Here is an 11,467-nt window from a genome sequence, read left to right on the forward strand (position 1 = left end):
CTCTATACGTAACCAAACTGTGGTTTGCAGGCAGGAAAATTGTTGCACTGGGTCTTACTCCTGAGCAGACATGCTTAGAACCAACCTTGTGCGGTTATTAAAAACAAGAACTGTTTATGTGATAAAAATGTATAGCAATAGCAGTGATGACTTGCAAGATTCTTGGATTTATGCTAAATCCCGGACTTCCAAGAAACTAGGCAAAACAGCTGTCTGTGAGATGCAGAGTGGTCTGCAGCATGGCCAGGCAATAAAATATTCCAATTGGCATCCATCACTGAAGGATGCTCTGTTCAATTAGTGACAGAAATGATCACAGAGGTTCTCCTGTTTTGAGGACCACTAGCTCCTCTTTTTGGTCATTCCTGACAGCAACAGAAACTGCCTGCCAGTCAATTCATATGGATAATCTGTAGCAAAAACAGCAGTTCAATTCTCTGTCCTTTGTGCAGAGGGGGAAAGGAAATGCAATGGCCAGTAGCAGTACATTTTGTTGAAAGGTGGGGTAGCATTAGGGAGGATTAGCGTGTTGCCGCACTACACTCTTATAGTGCTGCTATTCACCTTTTACTGCTCTGGCTGCCTTCTGTTGCATTCTGGGATTTGCAGTTTAGGGAGGGACATTTAGAAATCTCTCAGTATTTACCTCCTATTGAAAAGCTAGTTGGACTATATAGCATAAATGACACTACAGATTTATGTGCTCCTGGTGAGAGCTCAGAAACAATGTTTTCTCTAAACCACCACAGAATCTTCCATCCAACATGGCCATCCAGCATGGGGAAGATGTCTCAAAAAGTAGCTGTTCCAAGCTCTAGAAATTGGGAATTCTAGAAATCACCATTCTAGGTTTACAGTTGGCCCTCCCCATTTGCAGCTTTGATTAATAAGTTCTTTCTAAGAATCTAAATCCTCCAGTACAATTCTGTTGGAAGTTGACTATAGAGTTGCCATGGAGAACCTAGAAATTCATAGAGAAAACATTTCTCTAAGCATTTGTAGGTTCTCCAGCATGAGTCTATGATCAACTTCTAGCAGATATTGACCATAAAGTTGCACTTTAGGGAGGACCTGGAGGTTCCAAGAGAGATGTTCTCTTAGGTAAAAAGAATAGTTTTTTTATTTGTGGTTTTTCTGCATTCATGGAGATCCTTCACCCCTAACCCCAGCGAATGTGGAGGGACCACTGTACTTTAATCCACCAGTGTAAACTAACTTTACTGTAGAAACAATACTGTATATACTCAACTACAAGTCAACCTCATTTATAAGTCAAGAGCAGCTTTTGGGGCCAATGTTATGGATTTTATATAACCTGAATATAAGTTAAAGGTAAAACATAGGAGCATGTAACAAAGAATGCAAAGGATGAAGGAAAGGAAAATGATGCCAAAGCACACTGCTATTTTCCCACATAGATATTCAAAAAGGCCAGAAGTGACAGCGCAGTGGAGAAAATAGAGAAGGGTGATGCTTCTTTTAATTTCTTCCAGGATGGATTAAGCTCTTGCCTTTTGCCACTCTACTCAGAGAAGGGGAAGGTTCCTTCTTTTGATAAGTGTTCAGGTACAATACTTGCAATACTTATGGATAAGTCGACCCAGGTTTTTGGGGTCAATTTTTTTTGACTAAAAGTTTTAGACTAATACATGAGTATATACAGTATTTCACTTTAAAGCACTAAAGCAACAAACAGGCCTCCTCTTTCAAACAACTGATAAATATGTAACCAACAATACACCAGCTGGGGACTTCTTACACCTTGCTGTGCAAAATCATCCCATAAACAAAATGCTTCCTGAATGCATGAACTTTAGAAGTCCCAAGGATAATTCTGATGAGGCTCCAAGGTGTATTTTTGGCTTTGCAGAAGTTCCAGGATATTAAAAGCTTTGAACTGGTTCCACAGTCATCTAGAGCTGAGAAATGTTTGGCAATGAAGAACCATAAACAAGCAAAGCTTCATCTCTTGGGCTGGCAGAAAAGACAATAGATTATGTACTTAGTGGGCATATGATAAGGGGAGAGAATGTGCATTACAACAGCCATTAGGAGTTGGAATAACTCAGCCTCAGCAGGAACATGATGTTCCTGACAAGTTTAAACTCAAATTGTGACACAGGCCGAAAGCACAGGTTTGATACACAACCCAGAAAATGATAGTTCCAAGAAACAGTAACAGAGAGGATGAGTTTTTTTAAAAATTGAGGATAAGTAAGTTATTTAGAAACTAAATGTTAGCTTCAGCCGCTCAACAACCATTAGTCAGGTCCAATTTCTTCTTCTTACCCCTCATATATGATACAAATGTATGAGTTTTACTGTTTTTTTTAAAACCCATATTATAGGGTTTTTAAAAACACCACCACCACTAATTTAAAAGAGGAAAAGCCATCTTTACAAAACAGGAAGAATAGTTTTCTTACATAACTGTATTGTACTCTGGTATTAATAATAATAAAAATAAGTGGATCAAGGCATGTTACAATAAAAATAATAAACTCAAGACAACCCTGGTTATGGGAAGTGCAAAAATATAATAAACATCCCCCTATTATCTTACGGAGACAGAGTAATTTAGTGGTTTGAGTGCTGGACTAAGATACTGGGAGACTTAAGTTCAAATCCCTGCTCAGACATGGAATCCCACTGAGTGACCCTGGGCAAGTCACTCTCTCTCAACTCCAGAGGAAGCCAAGGACAAACCCTCTCTCTACAAATTTTGCCAAGAGAACCCCAGGATACGTTTGCCTTATGTTGGAAATGTTATTTTTGCCATAAACTGGAAACGACTTGAAGGCACACAACATTTATGTTCTTACCCTGAGTACATGCTTTCAAAGGTGATAGGAAGCAACACATATTTATTTCAGGTCTGTAATTCCTGTCTTATGTGATGTGCAAAATGCGTGAAATTGAAATCCCCTACAAGCCAAATGCCTAATGTACTGCTTTACATTTGACTTTTTTCCCCTTAGCTTTTGCTGAAGATGGGTAATTTTGAGAAGCTCCTGCAGATGTGACAGGATCATTAATTCCCTGGGATTTACATACCTGAGAGCAGTGGTTCTCAACCTTCCTAATGCTGCGATCCTTTAATACAGTTCCTCATGTTGTGGTGACCCCTAACCATACAATTATTTTCATTGTCACATGCAAATATGTGTTTTACAATGGTCTTAGGTGACCCCTGTGAAAGGGCCGTTCGACCCCCAAAGGGGTCCCGACCCACAGGTTAGGAACCACTGCCTTAGAGGCAATATACTGTATATACTCATTTATAAGTCTAGAAATGTAGGTCAAAAATTGACCCCAAAAACCCGTCGATGGGTCAATGTAAGTACTGTATCGTAACTCTTATTTAAAAGAAGGAACCATCTCCTGGTGAAAAGCAAAAGTATAATATGTGAAGCTCCGACCCCCTGTACTCTCTCAACCATCCAATCTTAAGGGTGAGCACAAAGAGTTATGTCTGATGAAATTTTCTAAGATCTTTGACATGGTTTTGCTTTGCTTCGTCCTTTAGATCCTTTGCTATGTTGCCCCTAAGTTTTACCCTCTGCTTATCCATGGGTCATAGCAAAATCCATCACTTTGGCCCCCAAACTTGCCCTCAACTTATACATGAGGTCATCTTATAGTTGAGTATATATGGTAATCATTAAATGATTTCAGGCAGAAACACAAGGCTCTTCTTGAGCAGGTATTTTTTTAGCCTGGAAGTAGAAGATACATGTAGTGTACAAAAGAGAGATCAGATAGCTTAGGAGTAAGGTGGAACCATCTTATGCCAGTTTTGTCACTTAAAATGCCAAATGTTCATGTTAGCAAATCAAATTCTTGCTCAGCAACTACTATTTTCCTTAAAGGCCTTGTGGAGATATCTACATTAAGAACACCACATCAACATTCCTATTTAGACCTATTGCTGCTTTACTGGAAAGAAAGAAAGAAAGAAAGAAAGAAAGAAAGAAAGAATGAATACACAAAAATGCTTGTAAGGAATGAAAATTTGTTACAAGCCAAGTGGCACAATGCCTTCTGATTCAAACTTTTAACTTTTAAAAAAAGATCTTAACATTTGATTAGAATATGCACATCTGTACTGGACACAGTGACAGCCTTCTCAGAGCAGCCCACTGCTCATGTTTTTGAAATCCACACTCTCAGATACTAAACAAGCATTTGGTGTAAAAGGGCCTCCAAGAAAATAATGAATTTCAGGTTTTGACTGCATTGATAGGAATACTGTATGTATTAAGAATCAAGGTAGGTCTACTCTTGCTGGGACTAGCAGTTTGATTTAGGATGTTAACCATGAAAAAAGAAGTGAAACCTGCACAATAAAGAATGCTCAAACAAAAATCCACCAAATAGTGATACCTTTATTGGCCAACCAAAATGCAAAATATACTTGTTGCAAACTTTTGAAGCTCCACTGGCTTCTTTATCAGGCAGTGGAGCTTCAAAAGCCTAGTTTGCAACAAGTATATTGTGCATTTCGGCTGGCCAATAAAGGTATCGTTTGGTGGATTTTTGTTTGAATTTGCTAAACGGCTAATACAGCTATACCTGCATGTTTTCTGGATTGTGAGATACCACATTGTAGCTGCAACAGGGTAACCCTGAAGAGAACCAGTGGACTGAGACCTTCAACTAAAGTAAAACAATTTCCCCCCTTAATTTTGAATAGATTGGCATGTTTTACCTCTACACCCACCAAATTATTCCTGATGCAAAAACATGGAGGCTTCTTGAGAAATCCATTGTCCTCTGCCTACAAAGAGGCCTGTGGAGGAATGGAGACAGATTGGATTCCAAGAGAGGAGTCCCTATTGAGATGCAAATGGACTATAAATTTCCTGGACTTTGAGAATCTCCAACATGACCAGAAGGAGGAGCCAGCCTGCAAAAGATATCCTCCCCCATAGCATTTTAACTAAGGACAGAAACAACAGAATGCATCTTACTAACATCTCTAATTTTTCTCTTGTTTGGTTTATAACATCTTGCTTGATGAAGAAGCCAGTGGAGCTTCAAAAGTTTGCAACAAGTATATTGTGCATTTTGGTTGGCCGATAAAAGTATCACTGTTTGGTGTATTTTTGCTTGAATTTGCTAAATGGCTAACACAGCTTAACCCTGCATGTTTTCTGAATAGAAAATGTTGTAATCCTACAATTTACAATGCTTACTTGGGGGAAAAAAGTATCTTCTGAACCTCTTCTAAGTGTAGGACAAGTCAGCTATTGCTGCATTTGCAAATGTTAATATTTTAAGAACCATCAGAAATTCCTCTAAATTGCATAACAACTTCTGACAGTAGCAAAAGCACTTGGCTCCTGAAAAGATGTTATCAAATCAATCTTTATTTATGGTCAACAAACCCAACATAATACGCTGTAACTTAAAACAGCATAAGGAATAAAATATACATTAAAAGTACAAAATTACATAAATTAAAATTAAAATAATGAGTTACAGCATAGAATTGATTAAATTTTGAACTAAAGCATGTTACCATTTAGGACCCCTTTTAAATAATTTGTTCTCTCTGATTTTAACAGCCAGAGACAAAAGTGTGGCAATTAATATGGTGCTGTTCATACGTTTGTCTTCCAGAAACATTTTGATATAGAATATTTCAGAATAACGCAGCATACAGCTGAGGAAGGGGAAAATAACCTGGTTATGGTCCTGGATGTAAAAAATACAAGATAACAAAATGTATGATAGTGTTTGAAGTACTTGCTGTCCACAAGGGCAAAGCCTAGCAGGGGTGGATAGCCTGGCGTATCTACCAAAAAGTAGATTAGAAAGAAATACATTGCACCTCACTTTAGAAAACAAGATGTGGTACTTTGGTACCATTAAGTTTTTAAGGTAAGAAGACTAACAGAAGGTATCTACATAATGAGTGTTTAAGGCACTGGGTCAGCAAGATGTGACAGAATTGAACCTGAGAGTGTAGAAAGTGATGTCCCAGAGTCTTTGCCTCAGTGATGTTTGAGCCATCTCATGGCCCAGATTTAGAAGCAAAGAGGCAAAAAGGCCAATGGTGGCTACTCTTTGAGCCACATACTCAGACCACCTAATAGTATAGCTATCCAAGGCAAGATGACCTACCAAACTTATATCTGATTTGAAAACAAATACTCTGAGCCAAAGTTTGAACACAAGCAACTAGGCCCTAGCTTTGCATCATGGCAGTATCACAGCCAATGAGGTTAATCAGAATGTGATTACTGCTAATTGAAAAGATATTAAGACTTGGGTTTTTACAATTAGGCTATAAAATATTGCAACTGATTTAAAGTTGTGTATAAAAGACAGTGGCTGGAACACAAGCAAACTGCAGAGGCAACCGAACATTTGGCTTTATTGTTTGGCAAGCTAAATGGCCCATCTGCAATACTGAGACCTTGCAACAGTAATATATTATGATATCAGCAGGCTTGTAGAAAGCTACCATGGATATCTGCCCCTATACAAGACTACCATATTCCCTATTAACATTTACTGAAGGTCATCAGTCATTGCCTGCTGATGGAGATGTTGACTTTTGTGGTTCTATTTCATGCCTGATGAGAACATTAAAAGAGCATTACCAATATTATAACTTGCACTCAAGTTAGTCCAGAACAAAATTCACACCACATACTGAGTCAAATTAATTTTATTATGCTCCATGATGAATTGCCACCAGTGCAACATCCTATTCACTGTACATTTAAAAAAGCCAGAAAGAAAATTCACATACCAAGAAGTTCAGTTTGATGAAACGGAAAACTGAATGATTGAGATGTTTTCAGAGTACAAGCGGCTAGCTGATATTGTCTAAGCATAGTGTTGAGATATAGTTCTCACACTCATGTACTAATTGCCAAAGTTACTTGGACAGTCAATTTAACTGGTGCAGAGGCTGCCTTGTTACAATGGTTAGCAGTAGTGATTCAATGGCATGAAACACTGTCTCCTGCCCACAGTGGAAGTAGGAGAATGCAGAACATGCAGCTGTGACTTCTTAGCCTAACTGTAACTGTGGCCATGCCTTAAAATTTAAACCATACAATATGCTATTGAAAGCAAAACATCTGAACTTTGTGCAATAATGTGGATACAATTTCTATAGAAGAAAACAACAAAAAGCCCATTTGGCAGGTGATTAACGCGTTACACAAATATTCCAAAAATATTAAATCTTCCTAAACTCTCTCAGCTCCAGAAGCCTGTGCTTAGTTTATGCTTAGAAGAAACATCTTTGGAGGCCACCTGAGCAGTATCCACTTTAAAATGCCCTTTACAGTATCAGAACTAGAGACAACACTAAAAATTATACTGAAGGCCATTAATACCCCCTCCCATGTGCACACATCCTTAATCCTGCTAAACAGCATTTAATCAGGCTTCAGCCACAATGTTCCAAGTTCTCAAGCCGTACTAGCAGCAATGCTAGCTGACAGTCTTTTTAGCAGCAGGCAGTTGTAAATACAACTGAATAGGAGAAAGATACTTGCAAAAAACCCTAAATCTCCTTTGCCCATGTTGTTTGCTTAAAAGAAAAGCTATCCTTCTCTAAATAATTTAGCTTCTGCTTTACCACACCTTCTTTCACCAACATAACCTTTTATATCCTGTTCTCCTTCTGCAATTAAAAATGCTAGACATACCTTATAACTGCACTAGATAGCCAAGCCACATCATGCAGGTCCAGCCTGCCAAGATCAGGCCAACACTGGATTTCAGTAAATACAATTTTCTCCAATATATCATTAACAAAATAAGAAACAGAGGAGATAAGAAGTGTGTGTTAATTGTATTCCAAATATGTCTCACTTGAAATATTTTGCAACAGTGAGACAACTGATACTTCTAATGTTCTCTACTTAAATGTTTTCATACTGTACTTACAGTATTAGCACTGAAAATGCCTATCTCAAATGCAGTTACTGAATGAAAAAAATAGGCAAATCCTTCAAATATTGCAACCATTAGTAAAGATGAACATTAAAATGAGAACTCAAATTTTCCCATCATTTATTGGAATGCAATTCCAAGCACAGGGCCTTTTCTTTTAAAGATCATATCCCCTGATATTATTTCTGAACATAAGACAAATCGAATGTTGAAAATATGCAAGTTCAGTACATATAAAAAGCAGTGGTTTACAAATGCTGCAGTAGTGAGCCTCTCCCAAAAGGTAAAAGGCATGCAGTTCAATTAACTCTAACCACTCTGGCTTCTATGTCTAGGGATTTAAAGTCAAGAAAAATATGGGGCAACACTGACTGTAATGCTTGAACAACCATAGGGAAACCAGTGAAAATATTGAACTGAACCTCAGCACCTGTGACACTAACAGGACCCAGTCTCAACTTCTATTTGGCCAAAATAAGTACAGAGACTTGGCTGAAGGAAGTGGAAACATCAGTGAGGAATTTGCACTTGCACCACTTCTCCCTCCCAGCAACTGCGCCCATCATCTTTGGGCAGCCTGTCAGAGTAAGGAGAGGCATATATTTAAGGCACCTAACTCTATTTAAACACTTTCGATTTCTAGATGCTTCTAGATGATCTGGTGCCTAGGTGTGCTGGCTTGTACCACAACCCACAAAGAATGCAGAGTTATACCACTTAAATTCATTTATTAATATACTGATGCCCTACACATTTAAAATTTTAATTTAAACTCATTATTAATCAGAGCAAGTATCAACCACAGCCCTTCAGTAAAAAAACATTATATAAAAATAAATAAGTGACTGCAGCAGTTGCCATAAATGTAGACTCCTCTTCATTGTGAAAGGTAGCTGGGAAAAATAAAAAAAAGCAGTTACATCAAAGATGGCACACCCTGTGACCATCTGAGATGTTTCTAAATTCAGCATTCAAGTGAAAAGCTCTCCCGACAGCAGGCGACACTGCTCCAGAATCAGGGAAAATTTTCATAACCGCTTAATTTTTCTAGTGATTGTTTTATGTACAGCCTAAATGCTAAATTTGAACTGCAGTGTTATGAACTGACAGGGTTCACTTGTTTTATCAGCCTCATCCATTTAGCATAGTTTCCAAGATGAAGGGACTAAAACTAGGAGCTGCATTGCATTTAAGAATGTAGTGCTATATTAGGTTTCAATAAGAAAATTTAGATACAGAAAAAGTAGGGTATGAAAATAGTGTTTTCCTTCTTGCATTATAACTAAATACATTTAAGGAGTGTTTGTCAATTTCGCATATTACATTAAACTCCCCTATTGATGGAATGGAAAGTATTCACATGTACATTTAGCAACCTGATGTAAACTTGTACACATTAAGTTGGGAGTAGCATTGTATAGAATTATGACAAACCTTTACAGATTAAATGAGGTATTGCACAGATTAATAAAAAAGCAAAAGGCAACAAAAATATACAGCAAATTGGTAGAACATTTACATGATAATTTTACAGAATCCATAGACAGAAAGTAGTTTAGTATTTCACCTTAAAAATATATATATATATATATATGATATAATATATTGATCAGTCATCCCACTCATCATCATCTTCAAAGTCTTCTTCATCTTCTTCATCCTCATCTTCATCTAAAGATAAGAAGCATTGCTTATTTTGTAACAAATGAACATAGTAACTCACAATAAAAATTGGTCTTCCTATTATCTTTTACTGATTATCTAGAAATTAGCAGTTGTATGCATAGACATATGAGTGAAAACTAGGATCTGGGCTTGCACAGTTATTTCATTGATGACATTAGCTGATTCCAGACCCAGTTAAGACAGTTTTATTTCTGAAGGGCTTTTGAAATAACTAGAATTTAAATTTGCTTTATTCTTTCCTGAGAATGCTTATATTGTTCCTGCTGCTGAAATCAATGTAATACTTTCCTTTGTTTTGGATTGTTTGTATTGTCAGCCTGCCTGAAAACACCTTAATGAAACTTAATTCAGTACCCAACATTTAGAATTTTTCAAGTATAATCCTTTTCAAGTACCTCTAATTTGTTCAGCCAATGCTGTCTGCTCCTTCTTTCAAAAAATGTTGACCTTTTAGGTTTTGCAAATAGACTAGTACCTTCTGCTATAGCTATTTGCACACTGTTTCATGGTTGTGAAAATCCACAATGGATAGTTTTAAATAGTTTTAGAACTGTATATTTATTAAACTTTAATCAAATTTTTATAGTTGCTACAAGCCTGCTTTTAGTAAGGAACTTACAAAGAACTAGGATGTATGTCTTTTGAAAATACAGTGAGCCCGTGCCATATGCGGGCTTCTCTTCTGTGGCTTTCAGCATACGCTGAAGCTGTGGTACAATGTTATGAATGGTGCACACACCCATGGCACATATGCTGTGCCCCATTATTTTCAATGTGGCATGAGCACATGTGATTTTCCCCTTACATGGGGGGGGGGGAGGAATGGATCCCCGCATAAGGGAAGGGAGAACTGTATACTAAAAGAGTTTTGTACTGCAAACTGATTTATATCACCTGTTCAGTTCAATATTAGATATATCGATACACAATACACTGGAAATGATTAGACAAAGTTGCTCATAGTCAGTGCTACTTAACTAACCAAAATACTGATTTAATGGCTTACCTGAAGAATGAATGGCTTTGCTCCTTTTCTGCATAACTTCCATTAATGCTCCCACAATACCTGAGGTGGGTGCAGGTGTAGGTGGTGCAGACTCTTGCCCATCAGATACCTTGGAAGAGGAATTAAATACATACAATTACAAACAGTAGAATACCAAAATTAAGTCAAATTTCTTATGTTTTTCTTTAAAAAGAGTTTGGAGAAAGCTTGAAGGAGTATGTGCAACTTCTAAACAACAAATATAGTAGTTTCCCCTTATCTGTGGGGTATACGTTTCAATACACCCAGTGGATGCCTGAAACTGCAGATAGTACCAAAAGGTATACCATTAATAAACTTGGACTGTGATTGACTGTGGACAACTGAAAACACTGACAGTGAAACCATGGGTAAGGGGGGACTACATAATATTTTTGGACTATGGCTGACAGCAGGTAACTGAAAGCATGGAACGTGAAACTGCAGATAAGGGTGGACTACTGTAATAAAAGAAAGAATAAAAATAAAGAAAGCATAGGAAGGAGAGTCCTGAGAACATCCTGTCAACGTGTCTTTTCTTTAAACCAGAAATTTTGGGGATGTAAAAATATGGGACGTTTATTTTTAAAGACTGCTTTAGAAGCTTGTAGAATGTCTTAGAGCTCCCAAATAAAGGCATTTTAGGGGGCCACCAGGGTATCACGGGTTGAACTTCTCCAACTAATAGAGACATCAAAATTACCTCTGCCAAGCACATGCTCTCAAATGATTGCAGAGATAAACAGGTGTATGGCATGTTTTGAGCAGGACAGTTACACAGGAGTGAGTGGAAGTAGAGAGGATGGGTGTTTCACCCATGCTGGCCCTTATACTGTCCTT

At 37.6% G+C, this 11,467-nt stretch overlaps 1 protein-coding gene across 3 annotated transcripts in view; it reads right to left on the reverse strand.

The window, feature by feature from the left end:
• Positions 1 to 6,660: 6,660 nt before the first annotated feature.
• Positions 6,661 to 11,467, reverse strand: part of WASL (WASP like actin nucleation promoting factor) — a 45,338-nt gene continuing 40,531 nt past the window's right edge. For all 3 annotated transcript variants that reach the window (XM_042467366.1, XM_042467364.1, XM_042467365.1), the window contains 2 exons: positions 10,610 to 10,718; positions 6,661 to 9,588 (listed from right to left, as the gene is read on the reverse strand). In XM_042467366.1, coding sequence (XP_042323300.1) covers positions 9,527 to 9,588; positions 10,610 to 10,718 — 171 coding nt within the window. In that variant the 3' untranslated portion in view covers positions 6,661 to 9,526. The remainder of the gene's footprint in view (positions 9,589 to 10,609; positions 10,719 to 11,467) is intronic.

This window comes from Sceloporus undulatus, chromosome 5 (genome assembly GCF_019175285.1).
Source record: "Sceloporus undulatus isolate JIND9_A2432 ecotype Alabama chromosome 5, SceUnd_v1.1, whole genome shotgun sequence".
Taxonomy (NCBI): Eukaryota; Metazoa; Chordata; class Lepidosauria; order Squamata; family Phrynosomatidae; genus Sceloporus; species Sceloporus undulatus.